Raw genomic sequence first — 26,914 nt, 5'->3', positions numbered from 1 at the left:
TTTTGGAGCCAGAAGGGAGAAGAGTTTGGGACGTGTGGAGCGTTGTCCCGGCGTTTTTAGTGAGGGTACTTCAGGCTTCCCTGCGTTGGCTGATCTGAGTGCGCGGGAGGGTTTGTAGGGTTCAATCATACTTGCAAGATATGGGGGAGCCATACCTTTGGTTGCTTTGAATGCCAGCATCAGAGTTTTGTATTCTGCGCTGGCAGCGACCGGGAGCCAGTGGAGGGAGCGGAGCAGGGGGGAGACATGTGAGAATTTTGTCTGGTTGAAGACCAAGCGAGCTGCGGCTAAAATTAAATTTAATTAATTTATTGAGGATGAAATTGATCTGGTTTTATTACATGGCTTGGGTTGAATTCTCGATTCTGATTGGTCAGTCGCAGAATTCAGCGGTGTGTTATTTCTGGATAAGGACCGCTCCACTATAACAGACCGGCGATGCCTAATCAAACGCTCGGACACCTGCTGCGCCCCGCTTGATATACTGCTGTTTCCAACCTGACAGCCATGTAAACACACACAATGTAATGTACAGCTAAACAATGTCCTCTTCCCCCTTTTGTATTTTCTTACCAGTTCATCAACTGGTTTTACTACGGCATTTCTCTCTGCTTTCTGTTCCCAGCTACTGTATGTGACTGTATGTGGAAGAAGGTCTCAGTCTCTCCCAAAATACATGCCATCACATGCACACACAGCAGATCCACATGCGCACAACACGACACACACACACACTCTTACCTGCTCCATTCTTGTCCGTCTTGTTGGCTGTGCTCGATCGTTTTTGGTTGCGTTTGTGTTTTTTGGCCGAGGGGCTTGTATTCCCATCCATCAACCTCTTCTGACCTGCAGAGGTCAATCAATCACATTAAATGGTAAATGGTGCATTTATATAGCGCCTTTATCCAAGGCGCTTTACATAGATTGTGCATTACATTCACCCATTCACACACACATTCATACACCAATGGCGGCGGAAACCTTGCAAGGTACCAACCAGCACATCGGGAGCAATTAGAGGTTCAGTGTCTTGCTCAAGGACACTTCGACACTAACTCTGGGGGAGCCCGGGTTCGAACTGGCGACCTTGCGGTTACCATCCGGAAACTCTACCCCTGAGCCACCGCCGCCCTTAAGACCACATACTGTAGTGCAGCCACAGGGCATCACAGACCACATAATGTAGTGCAGCCACAGGGCATCTCATTAAGACCACATACTGTAGTGCAGCCACAGGGCATCTCAGACCACATACTGTAGTGCAGCCACAGGGCATCTCAGACCACATACTGTAGTGCAGCCACAGGGCATCTCATTAAGACCACATACTGTAGTGCAGCCACAGGGCATCTCATTAAGACCACATACTGTAGTGCAGCCACAGGGCATCTCATTAAGACCACATACTGTAGTGCAGCCACAGGGCATCACATTAAGACCACATACTGTAGTGCAGCCACAGGGCATCACAGACCACATACTGTAGTGCAGCCACAGGGCATCACATTAAGACCACATAATGTAGTGCAGCCACAGGGCATCTCATTAAGACCACATACTGTAGTGCAGCCACAGGGCATCTCATTAAGACCACATACTGTAGTGCAGCCACAGGGCATCTCATTAGGACCACATACTGTAGTGTAGCCACAGGGCATCACATTAAGACCACATACTGTAGTGCAGCCACAGGGCATCTCAGACCACATACTGTAGTGCAGCCACAGGGCATCACATTAAGACCACATACTGTAGTGCAGCCACAGGGCATCTCATTAAGACCACATACTGTAGTGCAGCCACAGGGCATCTCAGACCACATACTGTAGTGCAGCCACAGGGCATCTCATTAAGACCACATACTGTAGTGCAGCCACAGGGCATCACATTAAGACCACATACTGTAGTGCAGCCACAGGGCATCACATTAAGACCACATACTGTAGTGCAGCCACAGGGCATCACATTAAGACCACATACTGTAGTGCAGCCACAGGGCATCTCATTAAGACCACATACTGTAGTGCAGCCACAGGGCATCACATTAAGACCACATACTGTAGTGCAGCCACAGGGCATCTCATTAGGACCACATACTGTAGTGCAGCCACAGGGCATCTCATTAAGACCACATACTGTAGTGCAGCCACAGGGCATCACATTAAGACCACATACTGTAGTGCAGCCACAGGGCATCTCATTAAGACCACATACTGTAGTGCAGCCACAGGGCATCACATTAAGACCACATACTGTAGTGCAGCCACAGGGCATCACATTAAGACCACATACTGTAGTGCAGCCACAGGGCATCTCATTAAGACCACATACTGTAGTGCAGCCACAGGGCATCTCATTAAGACCACATACTGTAGTGCAGCCACAGGGCATCTCATTAAGACCACATACTGTAGTGCAGCCACAGGGCATCTCATTAAGACCACATACTGTAGTGCAGCCACAGGGCATCACATTAAGACCACATACTGTAGTGCAGCCACAGGGCATCTCATTAAGACCACATACTGTAGTGCAGCCACAGGGCATCTCATTAAGACCACATACTGTAGTGCAGCCACAGGGCATCTCAGACCACATACTGTAGTGCAGCCACAGGGCATCACATTAAGACCACATACTGTAGTGCAGCCACAGGGCATCTCATTAAGACCACATACTGTAGTGCAGCCACAGAGCATCACATTAAGACCACATACTGTAGTGCAGCCACAGGGCATCTCAGACCACATACTGTAGTGCAGCCACAGGGCATCTCAGACCACATACTGTAGTGCAGCCACAGGGCATCACATTAAGACCACATACTGTAGTGCAGCCACAGGGCATCACATTAAGACCACATACTGTAGTGCAGCCACAGGGCATCACATTAAGACCACATACTGTAGTGCAGCCACAGGGCATCACATTAAGACCACATACTGTAGTGCAGCCACAGGGCATCTCAGACCACATACTGTAGTGCAGCCACAGGGCATCACATTAAGACCACATACTGTAGTGCAGCCACAGGGCATCTCATTAAGACCACATACTGTAGTGCAGCCACAGGGCATCACATTAAGACCACATACTGTAGTGCAGCCACAGGGCATCACATTAAGACCACATACTGTAGTGCAGCCACAGGGCATCACATTAAGACCACATACTGTAGTGCAGCCACAGGGCATCACATTAAGACCACATACTGTAGTGCAGCCACAGGGCATCACATTAAGACCACATACTGTAGTGCAGCCACAGGGCATCACATTAAGACCACATACTGTAGTGCAGCCACAGGGCATCACATTAAGACCACATACTGTAGTGCAGCCACAGGGCATCACATTAAGACCACATACTGTAGTGCAGCCACAGGGCATCTCATTAAGACCACATACTGTAGTGCAGCCACAGGGCATCTCATTAAGACCACATACTGTAGTGCAGCCACAGGGCATCTCAGACCACATACTGTAGTGCAGCCACAGGGCATCTCAGACCACATACTGTAGTGCAGCCACAGGGCATCACATTAAGACCACATACTGTAGTGCAGCCACAGGGCATCAAATTAAGACCACATACTGTAGTGCAGCCACAGGGCATCACATTAAGACCACATACTGTAGTGCAGCCACAGGGCATCTCATTAAGACCACATACTGTAGTGCAGCCACAGGGCATCTCATTAAGACCACATACTGTAGTGCAGCCACAGGGCATCACATTAAGACCACATACTGTAGTGCAGCCACAGGGCATCTCATTAAGACCACATACTGTAGTGCAGCCACAGGGCATCACATTAAGACCACATACTGTAGTGCAGCCACAGGGCATCACATTAAGACCACATACTGTAGTGCAGCCACAGGGCATCTCATTAAGACCACATACTGTAGTGCAGCCACAGGGCATCTCATTAAGACCACATACTGTAGTGCAGCCACAGGGCATCTCATTAAGACCACATACTGTAGTGCAGCCACAGGGCATCACATTAAGACCACATACTGTAGTGCAGCCACAGGGCATCTCATTAAGACCACATACTGTAGTGCAGCCACAGAGCATCACATTAAGACCACATACTGTAGTGCAGCCACAGGGCATCTCATTAAGACCACATACTGTAGTGCAGCCACAGGGCATCTCATTAAGACCACATACTGTAGTGCAGCCACAGGGCATCTCATTAAGACCACATACTGTAGTGCAGCCACAGGGCATCTCATTAAGACCACATACTGTAGTGCAGCCACAGGGCATCTCAGACCACATACTGTAGTGCAGCCACAGGGCATCTCAGACCACATACTGTAGTGCAGCCACAGGGCATCTCATTAAGACCACATACTGTAGTGCAGCCACAGGGCATCACAGACCACATACTGTAGTGCAGCCACAGGGCATCACAGACCACATACTGTAGTGCAGCCACAGGGCATCACAGACCACATACTGTAGTGCAGCCACAGGGCATCACATTAAGACCACATACTGTAGTGCAGCCACAGGGCATCACATTAAGACCACATACTGTAGTGCAGCCACAGGGCATCACATTAAGACCACATACTGTAGTGCAGCCACAGAGCATCACATTAAGACCACATACTGTAGTGCAGCCACAGGGCATCACATTAAGACCACATACTGTAGTGCAGCCACAGGGCATCACATTAAGACCACATACTGTAGTGCAGCCACAGGGCATCACAGACCACATACTGTAGTGCAGCCACAGGGCATCACATTAAGACCACATACTGTAGTGCAGCCACAGGGCATCTCATTAAGACCACATACTGCAGTGCAGCCACAGGGCATCTCAGACCACATACTGTAGTGCAGCCACAGGGCATCTCAGACCACATACTGTAGTGCAGCCACAGGGCATCACAGACCACATACTGTAGTGCAGCCACAGGGCATCACAGACCACATACTGTAGTGCAGCCACAGGGCATCACAGACCACATACTGTAGTGCAGCCACAGGGCATCTCAGACCACATACTGTAGTGCAGCCACAGGGCATCACATTAAGACCACATACTGTAGTGCAGCCACAGGGCATCTCATTAAGACCACATACTGTAGTGCAGCCACAGGGCATCTCATTAAGACCACATACTGTAGTGCAGCCACAGGGCATCACATTAAGACCACATACTGTAGTGCAGCCACAGGGCATCACATTAGGACCACATACTGTAGTGCAGCCACAGGGCATCACATTAAGACCACATACTGTAGTGCAGCCACAGGGCATCTCATTAAGACCACATACTGTAGTGCAGCCACAGGGCATCTCATTAGGACCACATACTGTAGTGCAGCCACAGGGCATCACAGACCACATACTGTAGTGCAGCCTCAGGGCATCACATTAAGACCACATACTGTAGTGCAGCCACAGAGCATCACAGACCACATACTGTAGTGCAGCCTCAGGGCATCACATTAAGACCACATACTGTAGTGCAGCCACAGGGCATCTCATTAGGACCACATACTGTAGTGCAGCCACAGGGCATCACAGACCACATACTGTAGTGCAGCCTCAGGGCATCACATTAAGACCACATACTGTAGTGCAGCCACAGAGCATCACAGACCACATACTGTAGTGCAGCCTCAGGGCATCACATTAAGACCACATACTGTAGTGCAGCCACAGGGCATCTCATTAAGACCACATACTGTAGTGCAGCCACAGGGCATCTCATTAAGACCACATACTGTAGTGCAGCCACAGGGCATCTCATTAAGACCACATACTGTAGTGCAGCCACAGGGCATCTCATTAAGACCACATACTGTAGTGCAGCCACAGGGCATCACATTAAGACCACATACTGTAGTGCAGCCACAGGGCATCTCATTAAGACCACATACTGTAGTGCAGCCACAGAGCATCACATTAAGACCACATACTGTAGTGCAGCCACAGGGCATCTCATTAAGACCACATACTGTAGTGCAGCCACAGAGCATCACATTAAGACCACATACTGTAGTGCAGCCACAGGGCATCTCATTAAGACCACATACTGTAGTGCAGCCACAGGGCATCTCATTAAGACCACATACTGTAGTGCAGCCACAGGGCATCTCAGACCACATACTGTAGTGCAGCCACAGGGCATCACAGACCACATACTGTAGTGCAGCCACAGGGCATCTCATTAAGACCACATACTGTAGTGCAGCCACAGGGCATCTCATTAAGACCACATACTGTAGTGCAGCCACAGGGCATCTCATTAAGACCACATACTGTAGTGCAGCCACAGGGCATCACATTAAGACCACATACTGTAGTGCAGCCACAGGGCATCTCATTAAGACCACATACTGTAGTGCAGCCACAGGGCATCTCATTAAGACCACATACTGTAGTGCAGCCACAGAGCATCACATTAAGACCACATACTGTAGTGCAGCCACAGGGCATCTCATTAAGACCACATACTGTAGTGCAGCCACAGGGCATCACATTAAGACCACATACTGTAGTGCAGCCACAGGGCATCACATTAAGACCACATACTGTAGTGCAGCCACAGGGCATCTCATTAAGACCACATACTGTAGTGCAGCCACAGGGCATCTCATTAAGACCACATACTGTAGTGCAGCCACAGGGCATCTCATTAAGACCACATACTGTAGTGCAGCCACAGGGCATCTCATTAAGACCACATACTGTAGTGCAGCCACAGGGCATCTCATTAAGACCACATACTGTAGTGCAGCCACAGGGCATCACATTAAGACCACATACTGTAGTGCAGCCACAGGGCATCTCATTAAGACCACATACTGTAGTGCAGCCACAGGGCATCACAGACCACATACTGTAGTGCAGCCACAGGGCATCACATTAAGACCACATACTGTAGTGCAGCCACAGAGCATCTCATTAAGACCACATACTGTAGTGCAGCCACAGGGCATCTCATTAAGACCACATACTGTAGTGCAGCCACAGGGCATCACAGACCACATACTGTAGTGCAGCCACAGAGCATCACATTAAGACCACATACTGTAGTGCAGCCACAGGGCATCTCATTAAGACCACATACTGTAGTGCAGCCACAGGGCATCTCAGACCACATACTGTAGTGCAGCCACAGAGCATCACATTAAGACCACATACTGTAGTGCAGCCACAGGGCATCTCATTAAGACCACATACTGTAGTGCAGCCACAGGGCATCTCATTAAGACCACATACTGTAGTGCAGCCACAGGGCATCTCATTAAGACCACATACTGTAGTGCAGCCACAGGGCATCTCATTAAGACCACATACTGTAGTGCAGCCACAGAGCATCTCATTAAGACCACATACTGTAGTGCAGCCACAGGGCATCTCATTAAGACCACATACTGTAGTGCAGCCACAGGGCATCTCATTAAGACCACATACTGTAGTGCAGCCACAGGGCATCTCATTAAGACCACATACTGTAGTGCAGCCACAGGGCATCACATTAAGACCACATACTGTAGTGCAGCCACAGGGCATCTCATTAAGACCACATACTGTAGTGCAGCCACAGGGCATCTCATTAAGACCACATACTGTAGTGCAGCCACAGGGCATCTCATTAAGACCACATACTGTAGTGCAGCCACAGGGCATCTCATTAACACCACATACTGTAGTGCAGCCACAGGGCATCTCATTAGGACCACATACTGTAGTGCAGCCACAGGGCATCTCATTAGGACCACATACTGTAGTGCAGCCACAGGGCATCTCATTAGGACCACATACTGTAGTGCAGCCACAGGGCATCTCATTAAGACCACATACTGTAGTGCAGCCACAGGGCATCTCAGACCACATACTGTAGTGCAGCCACAGGGCATCTCAGACCACATACTGTAGTGCAGCCACAGGGCATCACAGACCACATACTGTAGTGCAGCCACAGGGCATCTCATTAAGACCACATACTGTAGTGCAGCCACAGGGCATCTCATTAAGACCACATACTGTAGTGCAGCCACAGGGCATCTCATTAAGACCACATACTGTAGTGCAGCCACAGGGCATCTCATTAAGACCACATACTGTAGTGCAGCCACAGGGCATCTCATTAAGACCACATACTGTAGTGCAGCCACAGGGCATCACATTAAGACCACATACTGTAGTGCAGCCACAGGGCATCTCATTAAGACCACATACTGTAGTGCAGCCACAGGGCATCACATTAAGACCACATACTGTAGTGCAGCCACAGAGCATCTCAGACCACATACTGTAGTGCAGCCACAGGGCATCTCATTAAGACCACATACTGTAGTGCAGCCTCAGGGCATCACATTAAGACCACATACTGTAGTGCAGCCACAGGGCATCACATTAAGACCACATACTGTAGTGCAGCCACAGGGCATCACATTAAGACCACATACTGTAGTGCAGCCACAGGGCATCACATTAAGACCACATACTGTAGTGCAGCCACAGAGCATCACAGACCACATACTGTAGTGCAGCCACAGGGCATCTCAGACCACATACTGTAGTGCAGCCACAGGGCATCTCAGACCACATACTGTAGTGCAGCCACAGAGCATCTCATTAAGACCACATACTGTAGTGCAGCCACAGGGCATCTCATTAAGACCACATACTGTAGTGCAGCCACAGGGCATCACATTAAGACCACATACTGTAGTGCAGCCACAGGGCATCACATTAAGACCACATACTGTAGTGCAGCCACAGGGCATCACATTAAGACCACATAATGTAGTGCAGCCACAGGGCATCTCATTAAGACCACATACTGTAGTGCAGCCACAGGGCATCACAGACCACATACTGTAGTGCAGCCACAGAGCATCACATTAAGACCACATACTGTAGTGCAGCCACAGGGCATCTCATTAAGACCACATACTGTAGTGCAGCCACAGGGCATCTCAGACCACATACTGTAGTGCAGCCACAGAGCATCTCATTAAGACCACATACTGTAGTGCAGCCACAGGGCATCTCAGACCACATACTGTAGTGCAGCCACAGGGCATCTCAGACCACATACTGTAGTGCAGCCACAGAGCATCTCATTAAGACCACATACTGTCGTGCAGCCACAGGGCATCTCAGACCACATACTGTAGTGCAGCCACAGGGCATCACATTAAGACCACATACTGTAGTGCAGCCACAGGGCATCTCAGACCACATACTGTAGTGCAGCCACAGGGCATCTCAGACCACATACTGTAGTGCAGTCAGGGCATCTCAGAGATGCCCCCTCATCTCAGAGGGCATCTCAGAGATGCCCTCTCATCTCAGAGGGCATCTCAGAGTGGGTGCCCTGACGTCCATCCAATATTTGATAATATTCAGAATTTATCAATGTCACTTTAGTATAAATCACTCAAGGCCTATTCATAGTCTGGATTTTCGGTGGTGAGGTGATCACCGCTCCGGTGGTGAGGTGACCCCCGGAGCTGAAATAACGTTGAGCGGTGGTGAGTAAAAACAGAGAGAAGGGCTGGAGCGGAGTGGCGGTGGTTTGCTCTTCACCGCGGCTTGTGACGTCATGTTGTAGTTCGGTGGTCACCTCACCACCGAAAATCCAGACTATGTATGAGCCTTTAGACCCTTATACTTCAGCTATTCTTGGTTTCTCTATTATTCCATGTTTATACTTCATTCCTGTATGTTCTGTCTGTAGTGCATAGAGTTTAGTTGGGTCAGACAGTGTTTCCATTCATGTGTACATTTATGAGTAATCATCGCTCCTATGAAATGTGAATTCTCGCCATCGCCACATAATGGACCTATAGCTAAAACCTGCCCTCTTCCACTTAGACACTCCCACTTGGACACTTTCCAGCCAGGCTCATTCATTCCAATGTAAATATCATGGAATTTTTCACATTAAATACTGGTTCATTTTTGGAACCAGACCTTCAAAATCTCTTCCAAATCCGTCAACAAGGCCTGCCATATGCACTGGAAAAATATGTGCGTGGCATTTCCTTTTTTAAAACAGTGTTTTATCATATAGGAAAACTATTGGCGGAGAGGTTTGTCTAACCCATGTTATGCTTAGCTGTGATTGGACCATAGCAGTTTTGGGAGGGGCTTAGCTATAGGTGAATTGCTTGTCTATGTTTTCGTGCGCTACACATTCTGAATCAACACACATGGGCGCGGTCTCACCTCGGTCCTTGGTGTCGTGCAGCGACAGGGAGGAGTTGGACGAGGACACGTGGCCCGGCTCGTGGTCCACCGGGCCGTCCCGGGCCTCCCTGCCGCTGGCGCCTCTCTCCTCCTCCTCCTCCTCTTCTTCTTCTTCCTCCTCCTCCTCGTCGTCCTCCTCGTCGTCCTCCTCCTCCTCCAGGCCGGGGGGCGGGCCGTGGGGGAAGGCTCTGCTCTGGGGCTGTGCCTGCGTGTGGAGGAGGAGGTGGTGGTGGTGCGGGTGAGGAGGCGGAGGAGGAGGCGGCGGCGGCGCCTCCCGCATCATCAGCAGGAGGTTGGGCTTCTCCTTGTCGTCGGGGTCGTCCAGGTCCACCTCGTGGCACACCAGCGCCTCGGGGCCTATCTGGGGCATCAGCTCCTCTGCCGTGGGGCCCTGGGATGGAAGGGATGGAACTGTCATGAACATTTCTACTGGATTAATACTCCTCCGCCGGCCTGGGCCATGGCTCAGCGGTCCAGGCACCTTGGCTGGTAATCCAGTCTGGCAGTGTGCTGCGGGTTCGACTCCCGATCCCGACGGCCTTTACTGCATGTCATCCCCCCATCTCTCTCCCCATTTCCTGTCAGCCTACTGTCTGTCCCTCCATAAAAAATAAAAAATAAAGGCGAAAGCCACAAAAAAAAAAAAAACATTTAATACTCCTCCACCGTGGGGCCCTGGGATGGAAGGGTTAGAACCGTCATGAACAATTTACTGGATTACAAATAAGAGCACCGAAGTCTGATGTCATTTACGCTTCCTACCCGGGTCATATATTGCCCCGGCGGTTTGACTCGTATGGAGGGGATTTCTCCATATAAATAATCAACCATTTCAGCAGCAAGAGCTTCAAAATGTCTTCTAAACCAGGCCTGCAGTAGGCCATGCACTGGACAAAATGTGCATGACATTATTTCAATAAACTAGAAATACGAGGAAATGTTAGAGGGAGAAACATATACTGTATCCAACTCAATCAACTCACGACCGTCCGACAGGAGTTTTCATGTAATGCACGCTAAGACTACGTGATTAGTATAATTGCCATCACCTGGGTGGCTCAGTTTGTTAAGCTGTGTATGTGTTAAAGATGGAGTGCCACAATTTTTGTATTTTTCCAGTTTTTCATGTGTCTATGACCACCCTGGAGTTGTTTTATGTGCAATGGTGTATTAACTTTGTATTTAGGGTTTCTTCCTGGAGGCTGAACCCTTGACAGACAAACGGGCCAATGAAATAAACAGAAATATAGTGACATCACATTATCAGCCCCTCCCCCTTTATCATACAACTACAGCTGTGGGTGCGGCTTCAGTTCAAGTGCATCACCACCCACCAGGCAAACTTAATGAACTGGTGGGCTTGTCCACATAAAAGCATGATTTTAACAAATACTGTACACTTTTTGGAAAAAGTTCTTCCTCTTTATATTATAATAACACCTGATGATCATGTTTTAGGGTGGAACAAAATCATGGCACTCCATCTTTAAGCTGTGTATACTGTATGTGTTCAACAACACAGCCATGCAAAATAACACCGACAGCTCTGAGGTGACGAAAGCTTGACCTGCATAGCAACGGGTTGCTAAACTATTTGGACTGGCATTGGACAAATCGCTTTTGGGGGTGGGGTTTGGCCAAGGGCCAATCACGACAGGCGTACCTCAGTGTTGTTTTCGTCGACTATAACTAAGACTAAAATGTTAGCAAGGGACTAGTGGACGATTGATCGAGAGATGCTGAAAATAGCAGATTTACAAGCACGCAACGTGAGCTTGTAGATCGGCTATTTTAGTCGACTAAAACTAGACTAACACTAAAACATTCCAGGTGACAAAAATGTGACAAAAAACTGAAATGAAAACTATTCAAGAGACTAACGACTAAAACTAAAATATAAATCTGCTGCCAAAAACAACACTGCGTACCTGCTGGGCCTGGTGGTGCAGCTGCGTGGTGGGGACCGCCGGGAGGCGCTGCAGGGAGGAGGAGCAGATCTCCGGAGAGAGGCAGGGCATCTCCATCTTCACCTCCTCCTCCTCCTCCTCCTCCTCTGGAGGAGGAGACGCGTGCTCCTTCGCTCTCCTCGACAGGTCGCTCCTCCTCTCCGAGTCGGACCTCCTGGGGGCGGGCGACGGGAGTGCCTTGGGAGAGGACGTGGCCGTCTTGGGCGAGACGGCGGCCATCTTGGGCGTCGGTGGTCCCCCCGTGGAGGCGGTCCTGGACTCCAGACGTACCTTCTTGTCGGGCGTCCTCTGCTCCGTGGCCTTACGCTTCACCACCGCTCCTCCCGGGACTCCCACCGTCTCGGCTCCCAGTCCTCCTGCATCATGAGGACACGCCAGTTCAAGGTTTAGTTGGCGTGGAAACAATTGCGGTTGAATCAATTTGGTTGTGCTTTTGACATTAACCCATTTTAGGCGGGAACCCCTTTTGGTGTTTTATGCATTATGTTATAATTTAGCTATTGAAAAATAGCAGATCTACAAGCTCATAGCGCGCCACTCGGTGGGTCTGTAGGTCTGCTATTTTTTAAATCGGTAAAATGTGGCGCAAATCATTGAATATATATTTCAGAGCGAACATTTTTAACTAAAATATTGGCTTCTGGGGGGGTCCCTGGAACTACATATTTTGATTTTTGACATGGGGGTCCGTGGCCCAATAGAGATAATTCTGGGGGTCCTTTACATGAAAAAGGTTGAGCACCACTGACATAGAAACGTAGGTTTTTCAGAAAAATGTTAGGATTTAGAAGCCTTTTTTTTTATCGACCTCAGTCCAAAATGGGTTAATAATAATAATAATCTTTATCCATAGAGCCTGAATGGAAACAAGGCCGCAAATCCTTTTTTTTTGGTGCTAGATCCTTTTAGACCAAGTGTTTGACTGTATACTCTCTGGCCGTACATCCTTTTAGACCAAGTGTTTGACTGTATACTCTCTGGCCGTACATCCTTTGAGACCAAGTGTTTGACTGTATACTCTCTGGCCGTACATCCTTTGAGACCAAGTGTTTGACTGTATACTCTCTGGCCGTACATCCTTTGAGACCAAGTGTTTGACTGTATACTCTCTGGCCGTACATCCTTTGAGACCAAGTGTTTGACTCTCTACTCTCTGGCCGTTTACATTTCTGTCTAATAAAAGTACTCAATCAATCAAAGCAGCTTTCAGACGTAAATGCAGTTTTGATTGATTGAAAATTGTATTAACAGTTTGCAGAATTACAGTACATTTCAAGCACAAACTCAATACAAAGGCTGTTAACTGTGAGTGGACGACCCAATTAAGCATTACACTTGTTTACAAGAGGGTCCACCATGTTCAATTCATCAAAAACATTTAGAGACGTACAACTAAACACTTCTATATAGACAAAGAACAGAACAGGAATTTATCATAATGGAGGTAAAAAGGGAAAAGAAACATATACAGTGAGGGGAAAAAGGGGGGGGCAGTGGGGGGGGGATTCAGATTTTACGGGGGCCAGTTTCGAATTGCAGCCATCCGTAGGTGCCCTTTGAGAGCGGTTTTGAAGGAGTCAAGGGATTTGCATGTCTTAATGACTGTTGGTAGGGCGTTCCACATTTTGGTGGCATAGGAGCGAAAATAATTTAGTCCCTCGTTTGTGTCGAATCTGGGTTGTACATAGTTCGTTGCACTCAGTTCAAAGGGCTTTACATCCAAGTTGAAAACGTACCCTTTTGGTCTGAATAGGACTAGTTTTTTTTCCCCAATGGAAATATCCTAAAAAAATGGGGTCGTATTATAAATCGGGGACTAGACTATTTGACATGGGTCGTCTTATATTCAGAGTCGTCTTATATTTGGTACAATATGGTAATAAGTTCAAATCTAGTGAATGGTAAAAATTAAAATAGTAAAATTAAGTTAACCCATTTTGGGCGGGAACCCCTTTTGGTGTTAGCATTATGTTATGCTTTAGCTATTGAAAATGAAAAATAGCAGATCTACAAGCTCATAGCGCGCCACCGAGTGGCGCGCTACGAGCTTGTAGGTCTGCTATTTTTTTTAAATCGAAGAACCACTGACATAGAAACATAGCTTTTTCAGAAAACTGTCAGGATGTAGAACACATTTTTAGAATCTGATCTCAGGTCAAAATGGGTTAAAACCAGGGGTGGGTTTTTATCTGCCTCTTATTGAACATTTCAACAGCCCAATATGTCTGCCGTGCATAGAGACAAAGATCGTTAATTTATGAAGCTACACCCTCCTAATTGTAGCCACTAGAAGCGAAATGGTACATGAATGGTACAAATGATCTCCTAACTAAGTGGGTGCCGTTGTCCGACAGCAAATCTCACAAATGTCATAGGCTTGCTGGTGCTAGATCCCACAAGTGTGTCGATAATAGTTGACTTCCTCCATCTTGGGAACATTGTTTGGCTTGTGGCGAGTGGGTAAAATGTGGCTAATGGGTAAAATGTGGCGAGTAAAATGTTGTGTTCAGAGGCGATGGGGCAAGAAATCCTAAAAAGGCGGCCACCTAATTCACGCAGATATGGAGATATGGTATGTATGTTTTCTTTTCAGTTTTTTAGCCTATTGATGATTAATAATGCAAAGCTGCAATTATCTCAAGGACGGGGCGATGATGTAACAATAACGTGGGCGGGGCCTACCTGTGGCTCCTCCTCCTGCGGTGCTCCTCTCGTCCTCCTCGGGGGCGGAGTCTGTGTCAGAGTCGTGCGCGGCGTTGGGCGTGGCCTCTGGAGGGAGGCGGTGCTGAGGCGGCAGGCAGTGCAGGACCACCATGGGCTCCTCCTGCCGCTTCACGCAGAGCAGCGAGCCCGTGTGGTTGGCCGTGGTGGTGACGGAGGCGGGACTAGTGGCCGTGGAGGAGGGGCTAGCGACGGAGACCGGACTAGTGGCAGGGGAGGAGGGTCTAGTGATGGCGACGGAGCACGTGGTGGTTGTCACGACGACGGAAGAGGGGCTAGTAGAGGCGAAGGGGGCGGGCTTAGTGGCGGTGGGGACAGGTGCGGGGCTAGCGCCGCGGCTCGGGGAGGGGCTGGGCGGAGTGGCGGGAGTGACGGCAACGGAGGCACCGCCGGAGACGCACATGGCGTTTCTCGGCGGCGTTTCGCAGCCCACCTCTCTCGCGTTTGACCTACGCCCCTTGACCCTGGGCGAGGGGAGCGGCGCGTCGGGTTTGCTGCAGTCGTGCGACGACAGCGGAGAGGAGCTGCTGTTCTGGGCTCTGTCGGGGCCGACATCGCGCCGAGCGGCTGGAGAGGAGCTGCTGTTCTGGGCTCTGTCGGGGCCGACATCGCGCCGAGCAGCTGGAGAGGAGCTGCTGTTCTGGGCTCTGTCGGGGCCGACATCGCGCCGAGCGGCGGGAGAGGAGCTGCTGTTCTGGGCTCTGTCGAGGCCGACATCGCGCCGAGCGGCTGGAGAGGAGCTGCTGTTCTGGGCTCTTTCGAGGCCGACATCGCGCCGAGCGGCTGGAGAGGAGCTGCTGTTCTGGGCTCTTTCGAGGCCGACATCGCGCCGAGCGGCTGGAGAGGAGCTGCTGTTCTGGGCTCTTTCGAGGCCGACATCGCGCCGAGCGGCTGGAGAGGAGCTGCTGTTCTGGGCTCTGTCGGGGCCGACATCGCGCCGAGCAGCTGGAGAGGAGCTGCTGTTCTGGGCTCTGTCGGGGCCGTCCGCTCGCCGAGCAGCTGGAGAGGAGCTGCTGTTCTGGGCTCTTTCGAGGCCGACATCGCGCCGAGCGGCGGGAGAGGAGCTGCTGTTCTGGGCTCTGTCGGGGCCGTCGGCGCGTCGGGCCGCGGGAGACGCGTCCGGCCGAGCCGGGGGGGTCGTCTGCCCCGCGGTCGGAGACGCTTTGTGTCGCTCGTCTCGGATCGGCGAAACTTCGCCAACGCCTTTGTCCGGCGTCGACGGACACGCCGCCACAGGTGCCGGCTCCTCCCCTTTGCCCGGCTCCCTCTTCTCCGGTTGGGTGAGGAGGGGTTTGTCGGGACACTCCCTCTTCTCCGGTTGGGCGAGGAGGGCTTTGTCAGGACGCTCCCACTTCTCCGGTTGGGCGAGGAGGGGTTTGTCGAGACGCTCGCGGGGTGTGGCGCCAAAGGGTGGGAGGGTCGGCGGCACGGCGTTGGTTTCCATGTTTCCGCTGTTCGGAGGAGTCTTCCTGCTAGCGTCCTCCTCGTCCTCCTCATCCTCCTGCTGGAGACATGTGGACGTTCTGTCCTCACTGGAGTCCTCTGGGTCACTGTCTGACGAGTTGGACTCTGCACACACACACACAAACACACACTTTCACTATCACACTCAATGATCTTAGCATTTATTCTATTGGATAGTTCTTTGATTCATTGAAAAATAAATTGGCAGTTCAATAACTGTAGCCTTAGTTAACAGACTGTATAGACAGATGAGACATTACAGACATATTTCAAGGTGAGTTCACATGCACGTCCAGAGATGGGAACCGAACCCAGGATATTAAGAATTGTCAAGCCGTTTACATCCTGGTTCCAAATGGAGAATATAGGTTGCTACCTTCAGGAAGGAGATATGGTGTACCAGCATACTATAGAGCACCGAAGTCCTGACGTCACCGTCAGTAGAGGGCGTCAGTCCACAGGTTCATGTACTTTTTATTTGCATTGTAATCTCCATAGGGGGGATTTTAGATCACCTCATATAAGAACTGTGTTTGAAAAATAAACCGATCACCCCGGCCTTTTCACTCATATGGATATGAAGCATCGACTTCGACTGGAAATGTACAAATATACGCAAAGAGTAACAAAATAAGCGTTAGAAACGAGTCAAACAACCAGACTTCGGTGCTCTATAAGTTCAGACTAAAGGTTGCTACCTTCAGGAAGGAGATATGGTGTACCAGCATACAATAAGGTCAGACTAAAGAGGTCCTTTGTCCACCAGTCGACTTTGAGGCTTAACTCAATTGCCGCCGCCATTAATTCATCCATCGATTGCGTACTGCCAGGGTTTTATCGCGCGTAACACTTACTTTGAAGAGCCAAATATCCTTAATCAGGAGTTGTGGTAGCCACGGGGTAATCTAGGCGGTGGATATTGCTCTTGTCTTCATGTCTTTATGTATGTAAATTGTCTTGTTCTTTGTGTTGTGTCAAATGTGTGTATATGTGTTCTGCATACTTGGCTGCTGGGTCGCAAGACAAAATTCAGTGTGAACTGACAATAAAAGTACTATATCATATTATTAGGTGCACTACTTGATTCCAAGAAGTGCACCAATTGCATCAAATTAATCGTTGTACAATAGCAAACTTGGTTTCATAATCGTTGGAAGCCAGAATCAGAACCAGAGTAATTAATTCATTACCGTTTGAGGCTCTGTCCGAGTCGTACATCCCAGACGTTCTCCGCGTTCGTCTTCTTGGAGTGCCTGGGAGAGAAAACAGTTTGACCATCAGCCATCCATCAGCCATCAGACCATCAGCCATCAGACCATCAGCCATCCATCCACCATGTTTTAGTTGATGATTCATTGGACCAGTAATTAGATTTAATTGTGTTTTTGGCATTGAATATTGGAGCATAAATGCATTTCTATTTCCGTTTGCCCAAGAGTAGCAAAACAAATGTATTAAATTAATATTGCACAGGGCAGATATGACAAATATCTTCATATAAACAAAGACAGTACCCGGTAGCAATAATCAAAGTCAATAATGTACTATGGCCAAACCTGGCCATAGATAATTGGTGTTATCATTATGTTATGCTTTAGCTATTGAAAATAGCAGATCTACAAGCTCATAGCGCGCCACCGAGTAGCGCGCTACAAGCTTGTAGGTCTGCTATTTTTGAAAAATCGAAGAACAACTGACATAGAAACATATCTTTTTCAGAAAACTGTCAGGATGTAGAAGACATTTTTAGAATCTGATCTCAGGTAAAAAAAAAAACTAAAAAAAAACATAGAACACAGGTTGTGACATTCATAGCGCCAGTGCCGGGCACAAACAAACCTTGGATTACCAAAACAGTTCGTTTTCAGAAACGTACCTGTGTTCCAATCGATCCCAGGCTCTACTTTTCATTGGTTAAATATTTATAAAAACCTACACGACAGACCAAAGAGGGACAAAAAGAAAAAACAAAACAATCTACAAACTCAGATGTTTTGTGGCTTAAAAAAAACAACTAAAGGTCTACAAACTCACAGCATGTCTATCTATTGCTACTAAAGGCATCTATCTGGCTAACTTTGTGCGACACTTCTATAACAAAGTAGAGGATTTAATTTATGAAAATAATAACCATACAAAGTTGAAATATGGAGATGCAAGTGTAATCCGCATGAGTTGCACCAGCAAGTCGTATGTGTTACACAAGGTTCAGAGGTCCTCCGCTCCATCAAATGGTACATTTATATAGCGCCTTTATCCAAGGCGCTTTACATGTGCATTACATTCACCCATTCACACACACATTCATACACAGATGGCGGCAGAAACCATGCAAGGCACTAGCCAGCACATCGGGAGCAATTTGGGGTTCAGTGTCTTGCTCAAGGACACTTCGACACTAACTCTGGGGGAGCCCGGGTTCGAACAGGCAACCTTGCGGTTACGATCCAGCCACTCCACCTCTGAGCCACCGCCGCCCCATCAGCCACAGATCTGTGATCAGCCACTCCACCCCTGAGCCACCGCCGCCCCATCAGCCACAGATCTGTGATCAGCCACTCCACCCCTGAGCCACCGCCGCCCCATCAGCCACAGATCTGTGATCAGCCACTCCACCCCTGAGCCACCGCCGCCCCATCAGACACAGATCTGTGATCAGCCACTCCATCCCTGAGCCACCGCCGCCCCATCAGACACAGATCTGTGATCAGCCACTCCACCCCTGAGCCACCGCCGCCCCATCAGCCACAGATCTGTGATCAGCTGTTTTTGCCACGGTAATGCCGTGATACGGTATACCGCTACATGCCTAGTGACATCATCACGTCTTACTGTAGCCGTTGGCTATGTGGGAGGAGTGATGCAAGGTGTGTGTGTGTGCGTGCGTGTGCGTCTGTGTGCATCTGTGTGTGTGTGTGTGTGCGTCTGTGTGTGACATCATCATGTCTCTTACTGTCGCCGTTGGCCATGTGGGAGGAGTGAGGCCGGCTGCTGCTGCTGTGGCCTCCCTCGCTGCTGGGCGTCTTGGAAACGCTGCGGTCCGCCGCCATGGTGGGCGTGGTCCTGACCTGGGGACGGCCCCTCTTCACAGACCCCGCCTTAGAAGCCAAGGGCTCCTCCTCCTCCTTGTCTCCGCCTTCTTCTTTATTCTAGACGCCGGGACAGATCAGAGGTTGCGTATGTATGCGTCCGGTCAGTCTCAGTGAACAGTGAGACAGATCAGGGGTTGCGTATGTATGCGTCCGGTCAGTCTCAGTGAACAGTGAGACAGATACAGATCAGAGGTTGCGTATGTATGCGTCCGGTCAATCTCAATGAACAGTGGGACAGATCAGAGGTTGCGTATGTATGCGTCCGGTCAGTCTCAGTGAACAGTGAGACAGATCAGAGGTTGCGTATGTATGCGTCCGGTCAGTCTCAGTGAACAGTGAGACAGATCAGGGGTTGCGTATGTATGCGTCCGGTCAGTCTCAGTGAACAGTGAGACAGATCAGAGGTTGCGTATGTATGCGTCCGGTCAGTCTCAGTGAACAGTGAGACAGATCAGAGGTTGCGTATGTATGCGTCCGGTCAGTCTCAGTGAACAGTGAGACAGATCAGAGGTTGCGTATGTATGCGTCCGGTCAGTCTCAGTGAACAGTGAGACAGATCAGGGGTTGCGTATGTATGCGTCCGGTCAGTCTCAAACAGTGAACAGTGAGACAGATCAGGGGTTGCGTATGTATGCGTCCGGTCAGTCTCAAACAGTGAACAGTGAGACAGATCAGGGGTTGCGTATGTATGTGTCCGGTCAGTCTCAAACATTGAACAGTGAGACAGATCAGGGGTTGCGTATGTATGTGTCCGGTCAGTCTCAAACAGTGAACAGTGAGACAGATCAGGGGTTGCGTATGTATGTGTCCGGTCAGTCTCAAACAGTGAACAGTGAGACAGATCAGGGGTTGCGTATGTATGTGTCCGGTCAGTCTCAAACAGTGAACAGTGAGACAGATCAGGGGTTGCGTATGTATGTGTCCGGTCAGTCTCAAACAGTGAACAGTGAGACAGATCAGAGGTTGCGTATGTATGCGTCCGGTCAGTCTCAAACAGTGAACAGTGAGACAGATCAGAGGTTGCGTATGTATGCGTCCGGTCAGTCTCAAACAGTGAACAGTGAGACAGATCAGAGGTTGCGTATGTATGCGTCCGGTCAGTCTCAAACAGTGAACAGTGAGACAGATCAGAGGTTGCGTATGTATGCGTCCGGTCAGTCTCAAACAGTGAACAGTGAGACAGATCAGGGGTTGCGTATGTATGCGTCCGGTCAGTCTCAAACAGTGAACAGTGAGACAGATCAGGGGTTGCGTATGTATGCGTCCGGTCAGTCTCAAACAGTGAACAGTGAGACAGATCAGGGGTTGCGTATGTATGCGTCCGGTCAGTCTCAAACAGTGAGGTCTCCATCTTATTAGCGTCTAGATTTTCCTCACCTTGACTTTCTTTCTGTTCCGCTTCTTTGTTGTTCCTTTTTCCACTGGCCAGATGATTCTATCAGCCTTCACCCACTCATCATACCTACCACACACACACACACACACACACACACACACACACACACACACACACACACACACACACACACACACACACACACACACACACACACACACACACACACACACACACACACACACACACACACACACACACACACACACACACACACACACACACACACACACACACACACACACACACACACACACACACACACACACACACACACACACACACACACACACACACACACACACACACACACAGGTTAGCACGCAGTTATTTTATGAAACCACGGTTACATTCATTTCCTTTCTTTAGACTGTTAAAGTGATATTTGCTAACTGCTGTAACAAACAATAGGTAGGTATATATTATTACAGGGTTCCACTAAACAGTCTGCTTATTGCTTTCAGGCTGGTTATTAACTAGACAGCTAACATCTCATGCATCCAGACAAACAAACAGGTACCTAACGTTCCATCCATAGTAATGAACCAGGTAAAGTATGTCCCCTTCGTCCGTCTGGGTTTTCTTGATGTTGGCTTCATAGATCTTCTGAGTCTTACCCCGACCATACTTCACTCTCACCTTCGTCCCCGTTATGGAATCATCATCCTCACCGTCACTGAGCACACACACATACACACACACACACACACACACACACACACACCTTTATGTACCAGCTTTTGGGGAATATTTCAAAAACGTCATGTCTGCATTGAAATTGGACAGTATTTTTGTAAAGGAGCACTCATCAGTTTAAAGAAGAATCTGAAAATGTCAATGAGTTAATAAAAAAAATCACACCCGTGTGAACTGAGTGGTGCAGTATGTCAGTGACGTCACACACCAACCATAGCAACCATGCTCACCTGTACGTGGCCCCACGTACACACATACATAGACACATACACATAGATACAGACAAAGCTGGTTATTGGAGTGGTTTGCACCACTCAAAAATATCAATGACAGTTGTTAGGGCATGAAACCCAAAGATTAGATTATGTTATTTATTGAGAAACAAGTGTCATTCTTTACAAGGCATACAGTGCTGCCTTGATCCCGCCTCTAGCTGCCGCTGATTGGCCAGGCCGTTTTGTGGCCGGGCATCAAGTCTGCTTGAGAGTTCCCAGATGGGAGCAGGAGGGGGGAACCCAGTGTACTCTCTGCTGCCCCATCTGGCGGAGTCAGGTTAGAGTTAATAGCCTAATAATAAAATAAAAGTGTAATATTAAATCGAATTGTGATTTAAGAATCGAAAGTCGAATCGAAGATTATTCATATCTTGACACATGTAGTTTCAAGGTGAAGGTAAGTCATAAAATGTACGTTTGTAGTCATCTCACCTCTGTCAGAGTCGGACTGATTTCCTCATGTCATGATACTGATAACAAAGCCTCCATTTGATCTCAGCTGGTCTGTATATTATTTGCTCTTTTCCCCCAAAATGTAATTAACAAATCGCAACAAGTTGTGAGTTTGAAGATAGGCCTATCTCACAGCATTTCCCCGCCCCCTTTTTACACCCCCTTTTAGAGCTAGTGGTGTTATTTTTTTTCTGGTCCATAGGCTTCCATGTTAAAAGAGGTATTTTCACAAGCCACAAACTACCGTTTTGTAAAGGTAAGATTTATTCTACTTATTTGAGTTGTTATACCATTGTGTTTTCTTCATATTATTATCGGTCTTTGACATTTTAACATTAGGAAATGTACTTAGATTCTCCAGAGAAAAAAAGTGTAAATGCCTAATGTTAAATGACACCACTATCTACCGGAAGTGGGCGTGGAGATAGGCCTATAGGCTATTTTTTTTGCCAAACATTAGGCCCAGAATAAGGATGCTAGGGCTCAAGAGAAGTGGTTAAGATCGTCTTATCAACTTCAAATGATACAGGGAGCATCGGCTGCACTTCCCTGTTCTCCCAGCAGGTGGCAGGCTGAGCTTAGTTTAGGTTCCATGAAGTGGAAGTCATTTAGAACAGCAGAGGTATCACCGTATCAGATCCTGATAAAGAACTACATGGAAAATAACAGACATCTAATATAATAAAGTGACTTCCACTTTTCTTTAGTTTTATTGCAAGAGAAACACCCACAGTTACAAAGAATTGTTTTTAAAGTCAAACCTTTTCATAGGATATCTATTTACACGCACCTCGACAGTGGGTGCAGGGCCAATAAAGCAATCATGGAAGGTGGTAGGACTTTAGCTATTGACAAATAGCAGATCTACAAGCTCATAGCGAGTTTGTAGATCTGCTATTTTTGAAAAATATTGAATATATATTATTTCAGAGCAAACGTTTTTTTAACTCAAGTCTTTGCTTCTGGGGGGGTCCCTGGAACAACATATTTACAGACGGGGGTCGGCAGCCAATTACATATAAGTTTTGGGGCCCTTGACATTAAATAGTTTGAGAACCACTGATATAGAAAAAAATCACACCCGTGTGAACTGAGTGGTGCAAGGTCTTATATAGCCTGATCAGCTCTGGTCTGACGTAATGTCAGTGACCATAGTAACCATGCTCATTTTTTTGGTTGAGTGTTTTTTTGAGTGGTTTGCACCACTCAAAATAGGCATTTTTTTTATTTCAACGTCAGGCCTAAATGGGTAAAATAAGCTGGCCTAGAGACCAAACAGTGAGGAAAGAGCAGGCATCCATTCCATCCCCCTCACCTGTCTCCTCCTCCTCGCCTCCGCTCTGCTTCGTCATCCTCGTCGTCGTCCTCCTCGGACTCCGACTCCTCCATGCGTCGGTTGCTGCGCCTCCTGATGGGAGGAGGTTCTCTCTCCTCTCCGCTGGTCTCCTCTCCCCCGTCCGTCTGTCTCTCCTCTGTCTGCCTCTCTCTGGACGACACGGGGGGGGATTCCATCTTCAGCTGACACCGCCGCACACCCTGCACCGACGGAGAGAACATAGAGACAACTATGAGATCTCAGTTCTAAATTTGAGCCAGAATCTTATGTGTTTGCAACAAGAGAGACTTTGAGAGGTTTAACCCTGCAAGACCCGGATATATTTCTACCTTTTCAACCTTTCAGATGGTGTTATAGGAGTTTTAAGCCACAGTATTTGGCTCCAGGTGCCACATTTTGAATGTAGTCAATCATTCTGCAACTAGACAATAAATATTTTCATGGATAAAAATTGAGAATCGTGATCTCAATTCTTGTGGAGGAAAACCGAGATTCACATTTGAGCAAGAACATTTAGCACTAGCAGCGATTGACACATTTTGACATGTTTTAACCGAGTAGTTCCCGAGTAGTTACCAAACACTGGATCGGGACCCATTTGTGGGTCACGGACACATTTCTATGGGTCCCTTTATATTATAGTTTGGGTCCCGGGCGTCTAATCTCTCTTTTGGGTCTCGACCTGAAAGGTTTGGGAACACTGCTGTAAACTATGCACCTTTATATTTACAGTGTATGCGTTACGATATCTGCTGCTATTTTAACCTCCTCATTTCATTGCCAGTTCAAATATTGAATCTCCAGGAAGTTGTACATGCCCAAATTTGTGCATGTACAACTTCCTGGTCTCAACTGCGCATGTTTCCTTCCTTCCATGGAGCACCATGGAGCAACATGGCGTCGCCCGTACGGTCTTCGCGTCTCGTCCTCTTTAGACAGTCCTTGGGTAGAACAGGGAGGTAAATAGTGCAGGTTGGAAGCCCCGCCCACTCACCCTGGGAGAGGCGTGTCTGTCCTTAGGCTCCTCCTCCTTTTCACTCTCACTCTCCGACTCCACCTTCACCCTGGGCTTGTCATCTACAGGCTCCGTCTTGATTGGTGGAGGGGCCTGGACCTCCACCCATGCGGGCTTCGGATTCGTCAGCGTGGTAGGGAGGCGGGGCTTATTGTGATGGATAGTTCTGAACGTGATGGAGGCTGAACGGCAGTAGTCCTCGAAGCCAGCAAGGTACCTGAAACGCACGTTGAATCATACCAAGTACGTTAGTATGAATAACAGTGCAATTCATATAAGTAGTCTCAACAGTGTGTGTGTGTGTGTGTGTGTGTGCGCCGTGCCGTGCGTGTCACATACTTTTTATAAGCAGTCTTAACATTGTATGAAGCAGCCGAGTTGAGAACAGGAATTCCCAGATCCATGTAGACCTGCTTCCATACAGTACCACTCTCGATCTGAAACACATCATCATCATCATTATTATTAAGGCCCGAGCACTGGACCATAAAAAAAGCATAAATACAGGCTTCCATTATAGAGGGTATGGGCATGCATAAAGTGAGTGGCAAAGTGAGTTTAACGTTGTTTAATTCAATCAGATAGGACTTTTCTGTTTGGATGTATGGGCTGTCAATCAGATAGGACTTTTCTGTTTGGATGTATGGGCTAATTTGGGCTATCAAGGCCAGAAAGTAGTTTTTTTTGCCACTCAGGCGTTCCTGCATAACTTCCGGGTATGATGATGAGGTCATGCACATACCCTCTATTCTGTGACAGACAGACAGACAGACAGGTATACTAACGTTCCGACAGCCTCCCAGCTGATAGACCAGTCTGAAGAGTTTGAAGAGGTTCAGGTCTTTGTAGCCCAACACTGGAGGTTTATTAATAGGAGTGCCTGAAGACAGATGCATGAACACATTAACAATGTTTAATCAATGAAGGTGGTTGTATTCACACAGCTATTCCTATACTAGTGAAGACATGACTCTAGCACGCAACTAAACGATCAAACCACCATTTAACTTTGAGGACCAGGTGGAAAAAATCTTAAATTTTACTATACTTGTGGGGACATTTGGCCCTCACAAGTATAGTAATACAAGAACACACACACACACACACACACACGTGCACGCAGCAATTATGTCTCACCTCTGTCCTCCATGAACTTATAGAGTTGTTGTAGGAAGTGATCTCTCTCCTCTGGGTCCGGTTCATCATCGGGCTGACAGACATACAGACAGACAGACAGACAGACAGACGCCAAGCATTAACTTAAGCTATATATATATATATATATATATACACACACTATATACACTTAGAAATAGCCCATCTACACGCGACGTGATATATGTACGCATGGTTACCATTTATGTGGTTAACCCAGATACATGAGTTCAATGCAGATCTTGAATCATATGCAATCTCATTTCTAAATTAGGGCGATTCTAAATTATTTGCAGTGCGACGTCAATAATACTAAACATTAAACACGCAATAAATCAGTGGAGCCGAGTATTATTAACCAGTGTTTTCTTCCAACAATACTAAACACGACATTATTTCAACATCAACGCCAAACAAACAACCATGATGAAACAACCATGATGAAACAACCATGATGAAACAACCATGATGCCGTTGGTACAAATCATCTGGCCCGTCTCTCTTCCTCATTCACAGCACTCGTACCGCCGACCCCGTTGCTATAGAAACCGACACTGCACTGTCAAGACGACGAGACGAGCAGGAGTCGGGACAGAAGCATTAGCGTTGTCGCTACGAAAACATTAGCCTACCAAGAGAACGACGAGAGCGTATGACAGTTTTCAGTTGGAGAAGTTATGAAATACGCGACGCCAGACAACACAGACACCTCGACAACACGATGTTTAACAAGACGCCAGACAACACAGACACCTCGACAACACGATGTTTAACAAGCCGCCAGACAACACAGACACCTCGACAACACGATGTTTAACAAGCCGCCAGACAACACAGACACCTCGACAACACAATGTTTAACAAGCCGCCAGACAACACAGACACCTCGACAACACAATGCTTAACAAGCCGCCAGACAACACAGACACCTCGACAACACAATGTTTACCAAGCCGCCAGACAACACAGACACCTCGACAACACAACGTTTAACAAGCCGCCAGACAACACAGACACCTCGACAACACAATGTTTAACACGCCGCCAGACAACACAGACACCTCGACAACACAATGTTTAACAAGCCGCCAGACAACACAGACACCTC

General features: G+C 48.1%; 1 protein-coding gene across 2 annotated transcripts in view; it reads right to left on the bottom strand.

The window, feature by feature from the left end:
* The window catches only part of arid4a (AT-rich interactive domain 4A), a 63,038-nt gene that overhangs the window by 11,007 nt on the left and 25,117 nt on the right, over positions 1 to 26,914 (bottom strand). For both annotated transcript variants that reach the window (XM_079528465.1, XM_079528466.1), the window contains exons 12-24: positions 25,789 to 25,861; positions 25,437 to 25,531; positions 24,991 to 25,088; positions 24,631 to 24,868; positions 23,616 to 23,836; positions 21,397 to 21,552; positions 20,858 to 20,942; positions 19,342 to 19,537; positions 17,579 to 17,641; positions 14,886 to 16,493; positions 12,165 to 12,559; positions 10,216 to 10,627; positions 742 to 846 (exon numbers count right to left, since the gene is read on the bottom strand). In XM_079528465.1, coding sequence (XP_079384591.1) covers positions 742 to 846; positions 10,216 to 10,627; positions 12,165 to 12,559; positions 14,886 to 16,493; positions 17,579 to 17,641; positions 19,342 to 19,537; positions 20,858 to 20,942; positions 21,397 to 21,552; positions 23,616 to 23,836; positions 24,631 to 24,868; positions 24,991 to 25,088; positions 25,437 to 25,531; positions 25,789 to 25,861 — 3,745 coding nt within the window. The remainder of the gene's footprint in view (positions 1 to 741; positions 847 to 10,215; positions 10,628 to 12,164; positions 12,560 to 14,885; positions 16,494 to 17,578; positions 17,642 to 19,341; positions 19,538 to 20,857; positions 20,943 to 21,396; positions 21,553 to 23,615; positions 23,837 to 24,630; positions 24,869 to 24,990; positions 25,089 to 25,436; positions 25,532 to 25,788; positions 25,862 to 26,914) is intronic.

This window comes from Electrona antarctica (genome assembly GCF_951216825.1).
Source record: "Electrona antarctica genome assembly, chromosome: 18".
Classification (NCBI taxonomy): Eukaryota; Metazoa; Chordata; class Actinopteri; order Myctophiformes; family Myctophidae; genus Electrona; species Electrona antarctica.
Note: the sequence above shows the minus strand (reverse complement) of the source record. Positions and strands in the feature narration are given on the sequence as shown.